Source organism: Phacochoerus africanus, chromosome 7, assembly GCF_016906955.1.
Source record: "Phacochoerus africanus isolate WHEZ1 chromosome 7, ROS_Pafr_v1, whole genome shotgun sequence".
Lineage (NCBI taxonomy): Eukaryota > Metazoa > Chordata > Mammalia > Artiodactyla > Suidae > Phacochoerus > Phacochoerus africanus.
This window is the reverse complement of record NC_062550.1, coordinates 73,590,217-73,611,973: the sequence shown is the minus strand read 5'-3', so window position 1 is coordinate 73,611,973 and position 21,757 is coordinate 73,590,217. Positions and strand designations below refer to the sequence as shown.

The 21,757-nt window shown below is 41.4% G+C and overlaps 1 protein-coding gene across 7 annotated transcripts in view; it reads right to left on the bottom strand.

Annotated features, from left to right (window-relative positions):
• The window catches only part of BCL2L13 (BCL2 like 13), a 72,236-nt gene that overhangs the window by 15,494 nt on the left and 34,985 nt on the right, over positions 1–21,757 (bottom strand). For 4 of the 7 annotated variants that reach the window (XM_047787930.1, XM_047787935.1, XM_047787934.1 and 1 more), the window contains exons 3-4: positions 6,088–6,195; positions 1,473–1,629 (exon numbers count right to left, since the gene is read on the bottom strand). In XM_047787930.1, the coding sequence (XP_047643886.1) occupies positions 1,473–1,629; positions 6,088–6,195 (265 nt within the window). Of the gene's footprint in view, positions 1–1,472; positions 1,630–2,750; positions 2,817–6,087; positions 6,196–21,757 lie in introns of those variants that run through there. The other 3 variants (XM_047787932.1, XM_047787931.1, XM_047787933.1) reach the window with 3 other exon arrangements.

Genomic DNA, 21,757 nt, shown 5'->3' with positions numbered 1-21,757 from the left:
ATTGTTCTAAAGTTAAGATTAACAGCCAACCTAAGATACAGAGAGAAAGATCTGAAACAAATACTTTGTATCAAATGTAGAAACAATTTGCCTTATGCTTCTCAGTGATTTTACCTCTAGCCCCAACTCCTTTTACAAGTTTTTTGTTTTGGCCAAATAGCAGGTTTCTTCAAATCCAACATGAAACATCAATATATAAACTATATGAAAGTATGGCTGTTCTACCTTAAGAGTAAAGAGGGCCTAACCACCCCCTCGACGCCCCACAATTGAAAGCCACTGCTGTATACCCAAATTTCCTGTTTAAGTTTTAATTCTCCACACCCAGAATCTTCTCTCCATACTTATTATTAAACTTTCTTTGTATAAAGAAAATCCAAATGATTTTCATTTCACTGTTTCTTATGTACAGCTTGTCTTTTTACATTTGCTAATGTCACTACAACATGCAGAAACAATTGAACTCAAACTGATTTCCACTAACAAATGTTAATGAATAAACTCTGCCTATGTGCAAGTAAGGAATTACTTTACTACAACAATAATTTGGCATCTGAATGTTGGCCCTATTAGTGAAGGAACAGTCTTTGCCTTACTTTAGATAACTTAATCTCCATTAAAAGATACATTTTTTTTTTTCTAATTCATACCAATTCCTTAACAACTCTCAACAAAAAATTAAGGGAAATGAAGTTTTACAATCTACAAAAAATGACTTGGTTCTATTTTAATATACTTTGACGGTGAGTGTCTTGCCTTCAGCTTTAACAGTCATAACAACAGCCAGGAGAAAAATTTCCACCATAAGAATGTGGCAGTAGTTCCATGGGTAGACATATAACCCAAAAGTTTAGCAACATCTATATACCTAAAATACAGATGCTGTTCTCACATTATAATCCATAAAACCCTAACCATTTTAGTTATGTTGGCCAAGAGACAGTGGTAGTAAACAGTGATGGGGACAAGTGAAACGCTTGTATTCACAACCCAGGGAAAGCATTTGTTGAAACCTAGATGCTCAACAAGTAAATACAAATAACTAAATTCATGCTAGAAAAGTTAAATCACTGCTCAAAATGCAAACAGAAGATTTGGGAAAGCAAAAAAATAAAAAGCGAAGGGAGTTCCCATTGTGGCCCAGGGGAAACAAATCCGACTAGTATCCATGAGCACTCAGATTCAACCCCTGGCCTCTCACAGTGGGTCGGGGATCCAGCATTGCCATGAGCTGTGGTGCAGGTCAAGATGTGGCTCAGATCTCAATTTGTTGTGGCTGTTGTGTAGCCTGGCAGCTGTAGCTCTGACTTGACCTGGGAACTTCCATATACCACAGGTGTGGCCGTAAAAAGCAAAAAAAAAGAAAAAGTAAATAAAGACAGTGACACTGTTCACCTAAAACAAAGCCCTAGCTGTGGAGAAGCCCAGAAAGAAGTGCATCCATGTGGGGACAGGCCCCAGTGAGGACTCACCGGCTGAGGAGCATCTGCAAGGCTCCGAGCAGAGGCACTTTCAGTTCCTGTGATGCTTTCTCCCCAAGATGAGCCAAGCAGTCTTCTACGGAGCTTTCAGGGTTGGCAGGGCTGAACACAGGAGAAGTGTGGCGGTCGAAGCCTGTGCTGGTGAAGGCTAAAGACGGCAAAAGGAAAGCAGTTAACAAGCAACGTCAAACGTGCTATAAAAGGGGGTTAAGATGACTACAACTGGGAACTAGCTGATAGTTATAATCCACTTTAAAAGGTCACACAACCGTTATGGGATATTCATCTTTCCTAGAGCACAAAACTTGAAAGGTCCTAAATTTAGAGATTTTCTTTTTAAGGAAAGATGTTTATGAAAAGAAAAAAATCTTAGTTTTAAGAAAGGAAAAGGAGTTCTCTTATGGCTCAGTGGGTTAAGGATCTGGTGCTGTCACTGCAGTGGCTCAGATCACTGCTGTGGCACAGATATGATCCCTGGCTGGGAAACTTCAGCATGGTTCGTGTGCAGCCAAAAAAGAAAAAAAAAGAGAAGAAAAAGGCTAAACACATATGTTAAAATACACAAACCAATTTAGTATATTACTGCAGACCAATTTAGTCTCAGAATGCCAAAAAGAGGCAACTCCTGGCTCTATCATCCCTCTTTTAAGATTTTTGTTTTTACCTAACGTGGCACTTCTCTTTTTTTTTTTTTTTGGTCTTTTTAGCGCCACACCTGCAGCATACGAAAGTTCCCAGGTTAGGGGTCGAATCAGAGATGTAGCCGCTGGCCTACACCACAGCCACAGCAACTTGGGATCCGGGCCACATCTGTGACCTACACCGAAGCTCATGGCAATGCTGGATCATTAACTCACTAATCAAGGCCAGGGATTGAACCTGAGCTACAACCGGAGCTCTTAATGTGGCACTTCTTAAACCAGATTCTAATCAGTCATTCCACATTAGAGGATGTCATTACTCTCATTTCCTTTTTTTTTTCCTTTTTGTCTTTTTGCCTTTTGGCTGCACCTGCGGCATATGGAGCTTCCCAGGTTAGGGGTCTAATCAGAGCTGTAGCCGCTGGCCTACGCCAGAGACAAAGCAACGCAGGATCCTAGCCGCACCTTTGACCTACATCACAGCTCACAGCGACACTGGATCCCTAACCCACTGAGCAAGGCCAGGGATTGAACCCGAAACCTCATGGTTCCTAGTTGGATTCATTAACCACTGGGCCATAACGGAAACTCCTCTCATTTCCTTTTTAGAATGAACTTTCAAACTCACATTCATGCACATGGCAGTCACAGCTGAGCTCTCCTCACTCATAGCCAGCCTCTCCCCTGCCTCCTCACTCCTGTTACACAGGTGAAGCCCTGCTCTAACTGCAATAAGAAAGAGGTTGAATCACTGCTGGTCCACAATATAGAGAAGATGCAGGGCACAGACTCAGGAAAGCAAGCACTTGCACCCACTCCCAAAGGTTATCAGTAAATTCCACAAAGCATTTATTCTTTTAAAATTTAGTCCTAAAGGCTGCAAATTTCACTATAGTTAACTATGTATTTCTTAAAGAATGATAGCTACAAAGTTCAAAAATGCCATGTTGTCTGACCAGGCCTGACAATACTCCCTTTGATGATCAGTCTTGGGGAATACAGAAATTTTGATGAGGAAGCACAGGTGAACCTTCAATGTTTTTTCTTTTCTGCCTTTTGGCCATTTTGTTATGTAGTACTGTTATGAGAAATGGACCAAGGGGAGGTCCCAACTGGTTAATGATCCAGCCTGTCTCTGTGGTGTCCAGTTTGATCCCAGGCCTGGTGCACTGTGTTAAGGATCCAGCACTGCCACAGCTGTGGCAAAGGCTGCATATGTGGCTCAGATTTGATCCCTGGCCTGGGGAAGTTTCATATGCTGCAGGGGCAGGAGGGACCGAAAGAGGGGGGGAGAAATGGACCAATGATTGAAACAGAATTATAACATTAATCAGTTAAAAACATCAGTAAAGTAAAATTAAAAAATACTAACATTAGGTTTATGGATTTCTGTAAACTTCACTCATTTTTTTTTCTTTTCTTTTTTGGCTGTGCCCACAGCATATGGAAGTTCCTAGGCCAGAAATCAAACCCATACCACAGCAGTGACAACACTGAATCCTTAACCACTAGGCTACCAGGGGACTCTGTCAATTTCAATTTACATATTTTTTTTTTAGTAACAGAGAACTGATTTCCAAATATGATTCCTATTTTTTCTAGTTAAAAATTACTGGGTAAGGGAGTTCCCACTGGGGCTCAGCAGTGATTGGATCCATGAGGACTCAAGTTTGATCCCTGGCCTTGCTCAGGCACTGCCATGAGCTGCAGTATAGGTCACAGACTTGGCTCAGATCCCGTGTTGCTGCGGCTGGGGTGTAGGCTGGTGGCTACGGCTCCAATTTGACCCCTAGCCTGGGAACGTCCATATGCTGCAGGTATAGCCCTAAAAAAAATTTATTGGGCAATACACATCTATACAAAAACTTGTTCATGAATAGCCATAGATAGCATCATTATACATAAAAGCCAAAAAGTGGAAGCAACTTAAATATCCATCAATTGATGAATGGATAAACAAAATGTGTTCTAACTACACAATGGAATGTTATTCCACATAAAATGGAATGAAGTACTGCTATCTGCTACCACATGGATGACCACCGAAAATACTAAGAAGCCAGGGAGTTCCTGTCGTGGCGCAGTGGTTAACAAAGCCAACTAGGAACCATGAGGTTGCGGGTTCGATCCCTGGCCTCAACTCAGTGGGTTAAGGATCCAGCGTTGCTGTGAGCTGCATAGGTCGCAGACACGGCTTGGATCCTGCGTTGTTGTGGCTCTGGCGTAGGCCGGCGGCTACAGCTTCGATGAGACCCCTAGCCTGGGAACCTCCATATACCCTGGGAGTGGCCCTAAAAAGGGGAAAAAGACAAAAAAAAAAAAAAAAAAAGGAAGCCAGTCACAAAACACTACATAATGTATGACTCCATTTACACATATACCTCTAATAGGCAAATGTGTGGAGAGAGAAAGCAGACTAATGATTGCCATGATCGGAGATGGGGACAGGGGGCTGGGGGAATAAAAACAGGAAGTTACTGTGAATGTATAGGTTGTTTCTTCTGGGGTATTAAAAATGTTCTAAATTTATACTGTAATAACAGTTGTACAATTCTGCAAATATACTAAAACCCACTGAATTTATGTATTAAATAAGTTTTATGGTATGTGAAATATATCTCAATAAAGCTGTAAAAAAAAAATTACCTATGGAAGGCAAAACAAGAAGTAAACCAAGGAGTTCCCGTCATGGTTTAGTGGAAACAAATATGACTAGCATCCATGAGGATGCAGGTTCAATCCCTGGCCTCGCTTGGTGGGTTAAAGATCCCGTGTTGTGGAGTTCCCGACGTGGCACAGTGGTTAACGAATCCGATTAGGAACCATAAGGTTGCGGTTCGGTCCCTGCCCTTGCTCAGTGGGTTAACGATCCGGCGTTGCCGTGAGCTGTGGTGTAGGTCGCAGACGTGGCTCGGATCCCGTGTTTCTGTGGCTCTTTTGTAGGCCGGTGGCTACAGCTCCAATTAGACCCCTAGCCTGGGAATCTCCACATGCCGCAGGAGTGGCCCAAGAAATAGCAAAAAGACAAAAAAAAAAAAAAAAGATCCCGGGTTGCTGTGAGCTGGGGAGTAGGTCACAGATGCAGCTTGGATCTGGCCTTGCTGTGGCTGTGGTGAAGGCCAGCGGCTAACAGCTTCAATTCGAACCCTAGCCTGGGAACTCTCACATGCCATGGGCACGGCCCTAAAAAGACAAAAAATAAAATATTAATTAAAAAAAGAAACCAAATGTTCCCCTCAATAGTAAGGGAATGGCTGAGTAAATATTCATTCAATACATGGAATTTTTAAAGTATATAATTTAATGTTAAGAACAAAGTACATGACTATAAAAATCACATGTACATTACTGCGACCATTGTCTATTGTATATACGCATAGAAAATGAAAGTAGATCACTTAATCTCTTCAATGTTGTTATTAACATAAAGATATCAAATCACAATGAAGAGGGAGTTCCCGTGGTAACTCATCCCAAACAAACATGACTAGTATCCATGAGAATGCCAGTCTGATCCTAGCCTGGTTCAGTGAATTAAACAATCCGGTGTTGCCATGAGCTGTGGTGTAGGTTGCAGATGAGGCTTGGATCTGGCTTTATTGTGGCTGTGGTGTAGGTGGCAGCTGCAGTTCCAATTCGACCCCTAGCCTGGGAACTTCCATATGCCCAGGGTGTGGCCCTAAAGAGACCAAAAAAACCCCACATTGAACAGAAAGTACCTTGACATGATTGTTTAGTCCATGATTTAACATCAGAGAAGGCTACATCTAATCTGCTGTGTATAGTTTGGAAACTTATAAAAAGATTCCCTAGGAAAGAAAAAGGATACCTTCTAGTTTCACCCTTATAATACTATACCCATGGAGGTGTAATGCTGTGAACACTCAACTATTAAAAAAAAAAAAAAAATTAAACCACACCAGAAAGAATCCACTACTTAACTAGGAAAATAGGAATAAAGAGACCTTCGGAAATTTCTTTGTCCAGGGATTTTAGCTCTTCTTCAATTTCAGTTTTAACTTTTAATAAAACTTCTGGATCCAGAGGTTGTGAGGCTATATCTTGCTGAACCCCTGAAACCAACAAGAAAGGTTACTATTGAAAGAGAAAGAAAGAAAACATTAGAATATGAATAGGATTCTAAGCATGGAGTCAGAAAATATAAAATCAAAACTCAAATCATGTGTAGGGGGCTGGGGATATCAGCTGAGGGTTAGGTAAGTTGTACAACTATGGAGGAGCTGTGATTGAAACTCAAAACCACTAATCCAGGCTGCATTCTCCTCATCTTCTGGTTGGGCCGCTATGAAGGAAATATCTCCGAAACACATTTTTGGCATGATAGAGAAGGAAAATCTGCATCACTGATAATGTCTCCTGGTAGTGACATTCACAATCTTACCTTCATATCTTCATGCAAACTGCAGCGCAAGAGAAGGCCTATTATCATCAAAAGATTTATATCCTCCAACTTAGGAAAACTATGACTGTATCAAAAGTATGGGGCACAAGCTACTCTCACGCAGTAAAAGGAAAAGGAAGGTTGTGGTTTGTAGCACAAAATGGAGAACAGAGAGGAGGGGTCTAAAGGAGAAAAACTGACCAGATACTTAACAATTTACTGATTTCTCCTGCCTCAGATATTTGGAGCAGAGTGTTACCACTTTAGCTACAGCAATGAATCCAACTATGGCAGTGCACCTTTCCCATTCAGAAGATACTTACAGACACATTTCCAGTATAGGTGTATCACAAGTTTTATAAAGGGAAGATTTAGCCATTTATATGTTTACATCATGTGCAAATAAAAAATTCTGAATTCAAAGACAAACATTATCGTAGGTCAAGCAACTTATTATGGCATCTATGGGTCTTAGAAGAACATTTGAAAAATAAAAGAATAAACATTTTTAAATCTCACAGATTTCCTGACTAGACTTCAACTTTTTTTTGTCTTTTGTCTTTTTAGGGCTGCATTCACAGCATATGGTGGTTCCCAGGCTAGGGGGTTGAATCGGAGCTACAGCTGCTGACCTACGTCACAGTCACAGCAACACGGGATCCCAGCTGTGTCTGTGACCTACACCACAGCTCATGGCAATGCCATATCCTTAACCCACTGAGTGAGGCCAGGGAATGAACCCATGTCCTTATGGATACAAGTCTGGTTTGTGCTACTGCTGAGCCATGACGGGGACTCCAACTTGAACTTTTAAAGTTGACAAAATAATGTTCCTTTGAAGTTCCTGTTGTAGCTCAGCAGGTTACAAACTTGACTTGTATTCATGAGGATGCCAGTTCAATCCCTGGCCTCTCTCAGTGGATTATGCATCTGGCGTTGATGTGAGCTGTGGCATAAGTCGCAGATGTGGCTTGGATCTGGCATTGCAGTGGCTGTGGTGTGGGCCAGGAGCTGCAGCTCCAATTTGACCCCTAGCCTGGGAAGTTCCATAGGCCGCAAGCACAGGCCTTAAAAATACAATATATATATGTATATATATCTCCACTTTCCTTCTGATCTGAGATGAACCAAAATAAAACTCACACCCTTAAAAGATTTTTCTATTGAAAATACAAAATTCCTTTAGTATTTCTAGTTGAAGTGCACAGAAACTATCCCCTCAATGCCATGTTTAATATATATTTTGTTTAGTGGTTTCACTTAACATTTCTCCTACGTAAGTTATCTTAGTTGAAACTACATACATAAAAACTTTATTACCTAAAATATCCTACTAAGCAACCAAGAGACCACTGAAGAAATTAAAAACAGAAATCCAAAAATGCCTGAAGACCAATAAAAATAGAAACACAAAGATCCCAAGTCTATGGGATGAAGCAAAAGCAGTTCTAAGAGGGAAGTTTATAATAATACAAGTCTGGAGTTCCCGTCATGGTGCAGCAGAAATGAATCGGACTAGGAACCATGAGGTTGCAGGTTCGATCCCTGGCCTTGCTCAGTGAAGTTAAAGATCTGGCATTGCCATGAGCTGTGGTGTAGGTTGCAGATGCGGCTCAGATCTGGTGTGGCTGTGGCATAGGTGGGCAGCTATAGCTCCGATTAGACCCCTAGCCTGGGAACCTCCATATGCCTCAGGTGTGGCCCTAAAAAGCAAAAAAAAAAAAAAAAAAAAAAACCCAAAACCCCGAAAAAAAACCCCAAAACAATACAAGCCTGCCTCAGGAAACAAGAAAAATCACAAATAAACAACATAACCTTATACCAAAGGAACTAAGAAAAAAACAAGCTCAAAGTTAGTGGAAGGAAAAAAGTCATAAAGATCAGAGAAAAAATAAATGAAACAGATATGGCTGATTTACAGGTACTGAACTGTCCCTGCATCCCTGGAATAAATCCCACTTTATCATGTGCATATTAAAAGGATCACACGTCATGATAAAATGGGATTTATTCCAAGGATGCAAGGATAGTTCAATACCTGTAAATCAATCAATGTGATATACCACATCAACAAATTAAAGAATAAAAATCACACAAACATTTCAATAGGTACAGAAGAGACTTCTGACAAAATTCAACATCCATTTATAATAAAAACTCTCAACAAAGTGGGTATAGAGAGAACATACCTCAACATAATAAAGGCCATATATAGCAAGCCCACAGCTAAGAAAAAAGATCCCAAATAGCCAAAACAATATTGAAAAAGAACCACAAAACTGGAGGAATCACACTTGTGACTGCAAACTATACTATAAAGTCGCAGGATCAAGACAGTATGGTACCAGCACAAAAACAGACACACTGATCGATGGAACAAACGAGAGCCTGGAAATAAGCCCACGCTTATATGGACAATTAATACAGAACAAAGAAGGCAATGGCAAAAAGAAAGCCTCTTCAATGAACGCTGGAATTGGAGTTCCCATTGCAGCGCAGCAGAAACAAATCCGACTAGTATCCGTAAGGATGCAGGTTCAAACCCTGGCCTCGCTCAGTGGGTTAAGGATCTGGCATTGCCATGAGCTGTGGTGTAGCCCGCAGATGCAGCTAGGATCCTGCACTGCTATGGTGGTGGCATAGGCTGACAACTGTAGCTCTGATTCAACCCCTAACCTAACTTCCATATGCTTCAAGTGCAGCCCTAAAAAGCAAAAAAAAAAACCAAAAAACCCAAAAAAGGACAGAGTGGAGCTCCCATTGCAGCTGAGCAGTAACAAACCCAACTAGTATCTATGAGGACTCGGGTTTGATCCATGGCCTCACTCAGAGGATTAGGGATCCAGTGTTGCCATGAGCTGTTGTGTAGGTAAAAGACTCAGCTTGGATCTTGTGTTGTTATGCCTACAGTGCAGGCTGGCAGCTGTAACTCTGATTCAACCCCTAGCCTAGGAAGTTCCATATGCCGCAGGTGCGGCCCTAAAAAGCAAAAAATTATTTTAATTAAAAAAATTTTTTTAAATGGGGGAGTTCCAGCCATGGCTCAGTGGAAACAAATCTGACTAGCACCCATGAGGGTGAAGGTTCAATCCCTAGCCTTACTTAGTCGGTTAAGGATCCGGTGTTGCCATGAGCTGTGGTGTAGGTCTCAGATGCAGCTCAGATCTGGTATTGCTGTGGCTGTGTTGTAGGCCAGCAGCTACAGCTCTGATTTGACCCCTAGCTGGGAATCCCCACATGCTGCATGTGCGGCCCAAAGAGACAAAAGAGGGGGGGGGGGGCTATAGAGCAGTATGTTAATGATCCGGCTTGTCACTGCTGAGGCAACAGTTTGATCCCCAGGGCAGCAGAGGTTGCAGCTCCAACTAGGATTTAATACCTGACCTGGAAACTTCCTTATGCCAAGGGGGCAGCCAGGGAAAAAAAAAAAAAAGGCAGAAGATCTCTATAGACATTTCCAAAGGAGACATACAGAAAGCCAACAGGCACCTGAGAAGATGAAGCACAACATGACTAATCATCAGGGAAATGCAAATCAAAACCACAAAGAGATTATCACCTCATTCCTGTCAGAACGGCTATTATTGGGAGTTCTCATTGTGGCTCATTGGGTTATGAATCCAACCAGTATCCATGAGGATGTGGGTTCAATCCCTGGCCTTGAACTGTGGTGTAGGTCATAGATGAGGATCAGATCCTGTGTTGCTGTGGCTGTGGCGTAGACCAGCAGCTGCAGCTCCGATGCAACTCCTAGCCTGGGAACTTTCATGTGCCTTACATACAGCCCTAAATAGCAAAAAATTAAAAAAAAAAAAAAAAAAGGCTATTATCAAAAAGACAGTAAATGACAAATGTTGGAGTTCCCATTGTAGCTCAGCAGATTAAGAACACAACATAGTTTCTATGAGGATGCAGGTTCAATCCCTGGCCTCATTCAGTGTGTTAATGATTCGGCATTGCCGCAAGCTACAGCATAGGTCTGCAACTGCATCTCCAATTGCACCCCTAGCCTGGGAACTTCCATATGCCACAAGTGTGGCTGTAAAATGAAAAAAGAAAAAAACAAACAAATGTTGAGGAGATCCTGCACTGTTGGTGAGAATGCAAATGATATAGACAATATGGAAAACAATATGGAGGTTCCTCAAAAAATTAAAAGTAGAACTACCATACAATCCAGCAATTCCACTTCTTGGTATTATTCTGAAAAAAACAGTTTGAAAAGATAGATACACACACACACACCCATGTTCATTACAGCATTATTTACAATAGCCCAAATGTGGAAACAACCTAAGTGTCCATTAACAGACAAATGGATAAAGAAGAAAGTGGTATATATGCACAATGGAGTACTACTGAGCCACAGAAAAAGAATGAAATCTTGACATCTGTGACAACATGGATGGACCTAGAGGGTATTACACTAAGAGAAATTAGATAGAGACAAATACCATATGCTGTAATTCATATGTGGAATCTAGAAAACAAAAAAATGAACAAACATAACAAAACAGAAACAGACTCACAGATGCAGAGAGCACGCGTGGTTGCTAGAGGGGAGAGGGTTGGGGGATTAAAAAAAAAAAAAAAATCACTGAAGTTCCCTTGTGGCACGATGGATTAAGGATCCAGCGTTTCCCCAGCTGTGGTATAGGCTGCTGTGGCACGGATTTGATCCCTGTCCCAGGAAATTCTTCCTTGTGGTGATCATTTCACAATATATATTTAAAAAACCATTACAGGAGTTCCTGTAGTGGCTCAGTGGTTAATGAACCCAACTAATAACCATGAGGTTGCAGGTTTGATCCCTGGCCTAGCTCAGTGGGTTAAGGATCTGGTGCTATTGTGAGCCATGGTGTAGGTTACAGATTTGGCTTGGACCTGGCGTTGCTGTGGCATAGGCCGGCGGCTACAGCTCCAAGTTGACCCCAAGCCTAGGAAACTCCATATGCCGTTGGTGCAGCCCTAAAAAGCAAAATAAATAAATTAATAATAATAAATAATAAAAAAAATTAAAAACCATTACATTGTCTACCTTAAATATATGTAATTTTTAAAAATTATAACCTAATAAAGCTAGTATATATATACTTTTTTTTTCGGTCTTCTTTTTTTTCAGGGCTGCACCTGTGGCATGTGGAAGTTCCCAGGCTAGGGGCTGAATCACAGCTGCAGCTGCTGGCCTATGCCACAGCCATAGCAACACTGGATCTGAGCCTCATCTTCAACCTACACCACAGCTCATGGTGAGGCCGGGGACTGAAAACTGAATCCTCATGGATACTAGTAAGATTCATTTCCACTGGGCCACAACAGAACTCCTGATGTGTTTTTAAATTACGTAAAACAGACACAATGTTATGCAAAATTTAATGACAACGCATCCTATGAAAAAGGTAATCTTTATAAGTTCTCATAAAACATAAAAGTCTTCTACACACAGACTTCGTTTTTCAAATTTTTCTTACTGTAGCGAAAAACAGCTAATATAAAATTGCCTATCTTTTTTCTTTTTTTTCTTTTTGGCCATGCCCAAAGCAAGTGGAAGTTCCAGACCAAGGATCGAACCCTTAGTAGTATTAAATACACTCATAATGTTGTGCCACCATCACCACCATTGTCTCCAGGACCCCCCCTTTTTTGGTCTTTTTAGGGCCACACCCACGGCATATGGAGGTTCTCTGGCTAGGGGTCAAATCAGAGCTGCAGCCACTGGCCTATGCCACAGCAACGCCAGATCCAAGCCACGACTGCGACCTACACCACAGCTCACCATAACACTGGATCCTTAACCCAATGAGTGAGTCCAGGGATCGAAACTGAGTCCTCATGGATACTAGTCAGATTCCTTTTGGCTGAGCCACGACTGGAACTCCCAGAACTCTTTTCATCTTGTAAAACTGAAACTCCAAACCCGTTAAACACCAGCTCTCCCTTACTCCCTTATCTTTAGCCTTTTTGGCAACCACTACTCCCTGTCTCTGTAATTCTGACCACTCAAAGTATTTTGTATAAGTGGGATCATACAGCATTTGTCTTTCAGGGATTGGCTTACCTGACTCCCAGGCAGACTTGAAATAAATTCCCAGTAAAGCTTATTAATTCTAAGAGGCTTTTCCTTTAAAAGTAATTTGTAGTTTCAGACTACTCCACAACAGCTCTGATGAATATTAATTTAATATTAATAATTTATAAAAATTAATTAACACTAGGTAAAGTGACTTCCAGAATACATGAAGCATTATTAAAACAAGACAAACAGACTGGGAAATGATTCTGAGTTGACCTATTTCTTTCAATGAAATTATTTCTCTCCTTTCCTGTTTCCTGAAGGAAGCATCTCAGTCAAACGAAAGGTAAGCTCTGGAGGCAAGCATTCCAGCTCAGTACTTCGTACACGAGACCCTGGGCCAGGAAAATAACCTTCTTAAACTTCTCCAAGGTAATGATTTAAGTAAGTTCCACCATATCAAAAGTGCTTAAGAGACAGTGGCTCCTACTCACTAATGCTTTTGATTCTATTTTAAAAATGTTGTTACCACTGCACACTGACCTTCGCCCAAACTTTGTCTCGATGACAGAACAGCTCATCACAGATTTCCCTTCAATGATACTTATACAGAATTGGTTTCAGCACTTTAAGAGTTTGGATCAGCAGGGACAACCTTCTGACCATTTTAGATAATGCCAAGTGATATAAAGTAGGGCTGTTAGAACACCAACTAAGAGAAATCCTTTTTTTTGGCTCAGCACATGGCATGTGGAAGTTTCGAGGCCAGGAATCAAACCTGCCCCACAGCAGCTAAATGAGCTGCTGCAGTAACAGCACTGGATCTTCAACCTGCTGTGCCACGAGGGAAATCCACAGGAGAAATCTTGATAGACAGATACTCTTGTTCTTCAACTGCTGCAAGAGAACGGCTTAATAACAATTGCTCTAAAACCAAAATTTACTTTCTCCTGAACACATGTCCAAAAGAGTTTAACTAATTTATATTTAAAAATACAGAAAGAAACAAATAACAAATGCTGGAGGATTTCCCATCGTGGCACAGGGGAAAGGAATCTGACTAGGAACCATGAAGTTGTGGGTTCGATCCCTGGCCTAGCTCAGGGGATCGAGAATCTGGCGTCGTCAGGACCTGCGGTGTAGGTCACAGAACTGCCTGGATCCTCTGTTGCTGTGACTGTGGTGTAGGCTGGCAGCTGTAGCTCCGATTTGACCCCTAGCCTGGGAAAAGCAAACAAAACAAAACAAAACAAAACACTGGAGAGGGTGTGGAGGAAAGGGAACCCTCCTATACTGTTGGTGGGAAGGTAAACTGGTACAACTACTACGGAAAGCAGTATGGAGGTACTTCAGAAAACTAAATATAGAACTAACATATGGGAAACCGAAGGTTGAGCCACCACCCCTGCAACCGACATCCCTTGCTGAGTACTCCAAAGCACCCCCAGACGCCTTGGTCCAGCTTGTTGGTTTCCATGGAGAAACTCATTTGGGACTTTGATGGAAACTGCACTGAGGATCTGAAGGAAGATGGCAGAATAGAAGGACTGGAGCTCAACTTCTCTCCTAAAAACAACAAAATTCACAACTAAAGACTCTTCACCAGTCCATTTGGGTGAGCACTCTTCACCCAAATGGACCGGAAACCTTAAAGAAAGATACCCTACTCCAGAAGAAAAAGAGGAGGCTACATCAAGACGTAGGAGGGGCGATTTTGCAGTATAAACAACCCCATACCTCCTGGGTGGGAAGCTCCACAGCCTGGAAACTAACTGGTTCACAGAGACTCACCTACAGGAGTGAGAGTTCTGAGCCACACATCAAACTCTCAGGTGTGGGGATATGGCAAGGGGAGAAAGAGCCCCAGAGCATTTGGCATTGAAGGCCAGTGGGACTTGTGCACACGAGCTGTACGGGACTGGGGGAAACAGAGACCCCATTCTTAAAAGGCGCACACAGGCTTTCACGTGCACTGAGTCACAGGGCAAAGCAAAGTCTCCAACCAAGGGAATCTGGGTCAAACCTGACCGCAGTTCTTGGAGGACATCCTGGGAAAACAGGGGTGAACGTGGCTTGTTGTGAGGGAAGGACATTGAAAGCAAAGCTCTCGGGAATATTCAGCAGCAGTGCCTTTCTCTGGAGGTGGCCATTCTGGGAAAATCTGGCCCCACCAGTCAGCTGCTGAGAAGCCCCATACCAAACAACTCAGGTGGGATCACAGCCCCGCCCCTCAGTAAACAGGCTACCTAAAGACCCCTCAGGCACACAGCTGCCTCTAATCCCATCCAGAGACTAAGCCCCACCCACCAGAGGGATTAGAATCAGCTCCACCTACCAGGGGGCAGGCATCAGTCCCTCCCAATAGGAAGCCTACAGCAAGCCCCCATACTGACTTCAGCCACAGGGGGGCAGACATCAGAAGTAAGAGAGGCTACAACTCTATTATCTGTAAGAAGGTAACCACACCAAAAACCTATACAAATGAAAAGACAGAGGACTATTAACTCAGATGAGGGAGAAAGGAAAAACCCCAGAAAAACAGCTAAGTGAGGAGGAGATTCCTAGTCTCCAGGAAAAAGATTTTAGACTGTTGATGCTGGAAATAAACTGGAGGCAAAGATGGATAACTTACAGGAAACAATGACCAAAAAGATACAAGATATAAAACTTAAGAAGAGATGCAAAATACAATAACTGAAATAAAAAATTCACTAGAAGGAGCTAACAGCAGAATACAGGAGGCAGAAGAACGAATAAGCGAGGTGGAGGACAGATTAGTGGAAATTACGGAGTATGCAGAACAGAAAAGAGAAAAAAGATTGAAAACAAATGAAGAGAGTCTCAGAGAACTCTGGGACAATGTGAAACGCACCAACATCTCAATTATAGGGGTGCCAGAAGGAGAAGAGAGAGGAGGCAGAAAAAATATTCCGAGAGATAATAGCTGAAAACTTCCCTAACATGGGGAAGGAATCACTCAGTCAAATCCAGGAAGCACAACGAGTACCATATAAAATAAACCCAAGGAGGAACATCCTGAGACACATACTAATCAAACTGACCAAAATGAAAGACAAAGAGAAAATCTTGAAAGCAGCTAGGGAAAAGAAACAAATAACATACAATGGAACCCCGATAAGGCTATCTGCAGATTTTTCAACAGAAACTCTGCAGGCCAGAAGGGAGTGGCAAGATATACTCATGATGAAAGGAAAAAACCTCCAACCAAGATTACTCTACCCAGCAAGGCTCTCGTTCAGATTTGAAGGAGAAATCAAAACCTTCACAGATAAGCAAAAGCTGAGAGAATTCAGCAACACTAAACCAGCCTTACAACAAATACTAAAGGAACTTCTCTAGGCAGAAAAGAACAAGAGAAGAAGGAAAGAAAAAAGGCGGCAAAAACAAATCCAAAGTAACTAATAAAATGGCAATAAGAACATACATATCAATAATTACCTTAAATGTTAATGGACTAAATGCCCCAACCAAAAGACACAGACTTGCTGAATGGATACAAAAACAAGACCCATATAGATGCTGTCTTCAAGAGACCCACTTCACTTCTAGGGACACATACAAATTGAAAGTGAGAGGATGGAAGCAAATATTCCATGCAAATGGGGATCAAAAGAAAGCTGGAGTAGCAATACTCATATCAGACAAAATAGACTTTAAAATGAAGAATATTTTAAGGGACAAAGAAGGACATTCATAATGACCAAAGGATCAATCCAAGAAGATGATATAACAATTTTAAATATCTATGCACCCAACACAGGTTCACCACAATATATAAGGCAACTGCTAACAACCTTAAAAAGAGAAATCGATAATAACACAATCATAGTGGGGGACTTTAACATGCCACTTACAGCAATAGACAGATCAACCAGACAGAAAATCAGTAAGGAAACACAGGCCCTGAATGAAGCATTAAACCAGATGGATTTAATAGATATTTATAGGACATTTCATCCAAAAGCAATAGAATACACATTCTTCTCGAGTGCACATGGAACATTCTCGAAGATTGATCATATGCTGGGCTACAAATCCAACCTCAGTAACTTTAAGAAAATTGAAATCATATCAAGCATCTTTTCCAACCACAACACTATATGACTGGAAATCAACAACAAGAAAAAAACTTCAAAAAACACAAACATGTGGAGACTAAACAACATGCTACTAAACAACCAGTGGATCACTTAAGAAATCAAAGAGGAAATTCAAAAATACCTGGCAGCAAATGACAACAAAGATACGACACTCCAAAACCTATGGGATGCAGCAAAAGCCGTTCTAAGAGGAAAGTTTATAGCAATACAAGCCCACCTCAGGAAACAAGAAAAAGCTCAAATAAACAAGCTAACTTTACATCTAATGCAGCTCAAGAGAGAAGGACAAGACCTAAAGTTAGTAGAAGGAAAGAAATCATAAAGATCAGAGCAGAAATCAATGAAATAGAAACAAAGAAAACCATAGAAAAGATCAATGAAACAAAAAGCTGGTTCTTTGAAAAGATCAACAAAATTGATAACCCCCTAGCCAGACTTACCAAGAAAAAAAGAGAGAGGACTCAAATCAATAAAATTAGACAAAAGACAATAAATAAATAAATAAATAAATAAAATTAGAAATGAAAAAGGAGAAGTAACAACAGACATCAGAGAAATACAAAGGATCATAAGAGACTACTACACGCAACTACAGGACAATAAAATGGAAAACCTAGAAGAAATGAACAAATTCTTATAAAAGTACAATCTTCCTAGACTAAACCAAGATGAAATAGAAAAGATGAATGGACCCATCACAAGAACTGAAATTGAAACTGTGATTAAAATACTTCCAACAAACAAAAGTCCAGGACCAGATGGCTTCACAGGCGAACTCTGTCAAACATTTAGAGAAGAGCTAACACTGCTCCTTCTGAAACTATTTCAAAAAATTGCAGAGGAAGGGATCCTCCCAAATTCATTCTATGAGGCCACCATCACCCTGGGACCAAAACCAGACAATGATTCCACAAAAAAAGAAAACTACAGGCTAATTTCACTGAAGAACATCAAAGCAAAAATCCTCAACAAAATACTAGCAAACCAAATCCAACAATACATTAAAAGGATTGTACATCATGGTCAAGTGGGATTTATCCCAGGGATGCAAGGGTTCTTCAATATCCGCAAATCCATCAGTGTGATACACCATATTAACAAACGGAAAAATAAAAACCATATGATCCTCTCAATAGACGAGGAAAAAGCCTTTGACAAAATCCAACACCCATTTCTGATAAAAACCCTTCAGGAAGTGGGCATAGAGGGAACCTACCTCAACATGATAAAGGCCGTATACGACAAACCCAGAGCTAACATCATTCTCAATGGTGAAAAGCTGAAAGAATTCCCGGTGAGAACAGGAACAAGACAAGGATGTGCACTCTCGCCACTACTCTTCAACATAGTTCTGGAAGTTCTAGCCACGGCAATCAGAGAAGTAAAAGAAATAAAAGGAATCCAAATTGGAAAGGAAGAAGTAAAACTATCCCTATTTGCAAATGACATGATACTATACCTAGAGAATCCTAAAGACCCCACCAGAAAACTGTTAGAGCTCATCAATGAATTTGGCAAAGTCGCAGGATACAAAATCAATACACAGAAATCAACTGCATTTCTATATACTAACAATGAAAGAGCAGAAAAAGAAATTACGGAAGCAATCCCATTTACCATAGCATCCAAAAGAATAAAATACCTAGGAGTAAATCTACTTAAAGAAACAAAAGACCTGTACTCTGAAAACTCTAAGACATGGGTGAAAGAAATCAAAGATGACACAAATAGATGGAAAGATATACCATGTGCTTGGACTGGAAGAATAAATATTATCAAAATGACTATACTACCTAAGGCAATCTACAGATTCAATGCAATCCCTATCAAATTACCAAGGACATTTTTCACAGAACTCAAACAAAATATTTTAAAGTTTGTTTGGAAGCACAAAAGACCCAGAGTAGCCAAAGACATCCTGAAAAAGAAAAATGGAGCTGGAGGAATCAGGATCCCTGACTTCAGACTGTACCACAAAGCAACAGTCATCAAAACCTCATGGTACTGACACAAAGACAGAAATATAGGTCAGTGGAACAGGATAGAAAGCCCAGAATTAAACCCACACACCTGCAACCAACTAATCTATGACCAAGGAGGCAATGATATACAATGGAGAAAGGACAACTTGTTCAATAAGTGGTGCTGGGAAAACTGGACAGCCACATGTGAAAGAATGAAATTACAACACTCCCTGACACCATACACAAAAATAAACTCAAAATGGATTAAAGACCTAGATGTAAGACCAGATACTATCAAACTCTTAGAGGAAAACACAGGCCAAACACTCTCTGACATAAACGACAGCAACATCTTCTCAGATCCACCTCTTGGAGTAATGACGGTAAAAACAAAAATAAACAAATGGAACCTAATTAACTTAAAAGTTTCTGCACAGCAAAGGAAACCCTAAACAAAACGAAAAGACAACCCACAGAATGGGAGAACATCTTTGCAAGTGAATCGACTGACAAGGGATTCATCTCCAAAATTTATAAACATCTCCTACCACTCAATACCAAAAAAAAAAACCACCCCATCGAAAAATGGGCAGAAGATCTAAACAGACATTTCTCCAAAGAAGACATACGGATAGCCAAAAAAACACATGAAAAGATGTTCAACATCACTATTAGAGAAATGCAAATCAAAACCACTATGAGGTACCACCTTACACTGGCCGGAATGGCCATCATCAAAAAGTCTACAAACAATAACTGCTGAAGAGGGTGTAGAGAAAAAGGAACCCTGTTACACTGTTGGTAGGATTGTAAATTGGTGCAACCACTGTGGAAAGCAGTATGGAGACTCCTCAGAAAACTAAATATAGAACTACCATTTGATCCAGCAATCCCAGTCTTGGGCATCTATCCAGAGAAAACCATGACTCGCAAAGACACATGTACTCCGATGTTCGTTGCAGCACTATTTACAATAGCCAAAACATGGAAACAACCTAAATGTCCATCGACAGACGAGTGGATCAAGAAGATGTGGTACATATACACAATGGAATATTACTCAGCCATTAAAAAGAACGAAATACCAGCATTTTTCGCAACATGGGTGGACCTAGAAACTATCATGCTAAGTGAAGTCAGCTGTATAATGAGACACCAACATCCAATGCTTTCACTGACATGTGGAATCTGAAAAAAGGACAGACTGAACTTCTTTGCAGAACAGATGCTGACTCACAGACATTGAAAAACTTATGGTCTCCGGAGGAGACAGTTTGGGGGGTGGGGGGATATGCCTGGGCTGTGGGATGGAAACCCTGTGAAATCAGATTGTTATGATCATTATACAACTACAGATGTGATAAATTCATTTGAGAATAAAAAATTAAAAAAAAAAAAAAAAAAAAACCTAACATATGACCCGGCAATCCCTCTTGGGTATATATCCAGACAAAATGTTCCTTGAAAAAGACACATGCACCCAACATGTTTATTGCAGCAATATTCACAATAGCCAAGACATGGAATGTCCATCAACAGGTGAATGGATTAAGTAGTAGTAGTATACATACCCAATGGAATACTACTCAGCCATAAAAGAAGAAAATAATGCCATTTGCAGCAACATGGATGCAACTAGAGACTCTCATACTAAGTCTGTCAGAAAGAGAAAGACAAATACCATATGATATCACTTGTCTCTGGACTCTAATATATGGCACAAATGAACCTTTCCACAGAAAAGAAACTCATGGACTTGGAGAACAGACTTGTGGTTGCCATGGGGGAAGGGGAGGGAGTGGGATGGACTGGGAATCTGGGGTTAATAGATGCAAACTTTGGAATGGATAAGCAATGAGATCCTGCTGTACAGCACTGGGAACTATATTTAGTCACTGTGATGGAGCAGATGGAGGATAAGGTAAGACAAAGAATGTATATTTGAGAGATGGAATTAAGATGGTGGAATAGAAGGACTCAAGTTCACCTTCTCTCACAAAAACAACAGAATTAGAGAGTTCCTGTCATAGCTCAGCGGTTAGCAAACCTCACTAGCATCCATGAGGATGCGCATTCAATCCCTTGCTTCGCTCAGTGGGTTAAGGATTTGGTGTTGCCATGAGCTGTGGTGTAAGTCGTAGGTGAGGCTCAGATCCAGCATTGCTGTGGCTGTGGTGTAGGCCAGGGGCTACAGCTCCAATTGGACCCCCAGCCTGTGAACCTCCATATGCTGTGGGTGTGGCCCTAAAAGACAAAAAGACCAAAAAACCCCCCAAAAAAACAAGAACAAAATTATAACCAAATGCTGAACAACCTTCAACCAAATGGACTGGAAACTTTCAAAAAGATACCCTACTCCAGAAGCCAAAGAGGAGGCCACATCAAGAAGATAGGAGGTGTGATTACACGATATAAGCAACCCCATACCCGCTGGGTGGGCAGCCCACAGACTGGAAAGTAACTGTATCACAAAGACTCACCTACAGGAGTGAGAGTTCTGAGCCCAACGTCAGATCCCATGCCTGGGGATTTGGCATTGAAAGAAAGAGCCCCCAGAGTATCTGGCATTGAAGGCCAGAGGGGCTTGTGCACAGGAGCTCCACAGGACTGGGAGAAATGGAGATCCCATTCTTGAAAGGTGCACACAGGCTTTCATGTGTACTGGGTCCCAGGGCAAAGCAGAGGCTCCCTAGGAATCTGGGTCGGACCTGACTGTAGTTCTTGGAGCATCCCTGTGAAAACAGGCAGTGACTGTGGCTTGTTGTGGGGGAAGGATATTGGAGGCAACAGTCTCAGGGATATTCATCAGCATGTGCTCCTCTAGAGATGGCCATTCTGGGAAAATCTGGCCCCACCCATCAACTCTGAGAAGCCCCAGGCCAACAATAATCCAGGTGGGATCACAGCCCCACCCCTCAGTAAACAGGCTCCCTAAAGACCCTCCAGGAACAAAGCTGCCTCTAATCTCACCCAGAGACAAAGCCCCACCCAACAGAGGGATAAGAATAAGCTCCACCTACCAGTGGACAGGCATCAGTCCCTCCCAATAGGAAGTCTACAGCAAGCCCCCATACCAACCTCAGCCACAAGGGGAGTAGACATCAGAAGTAGGAGAGGCTACAACTCTTACTTTCT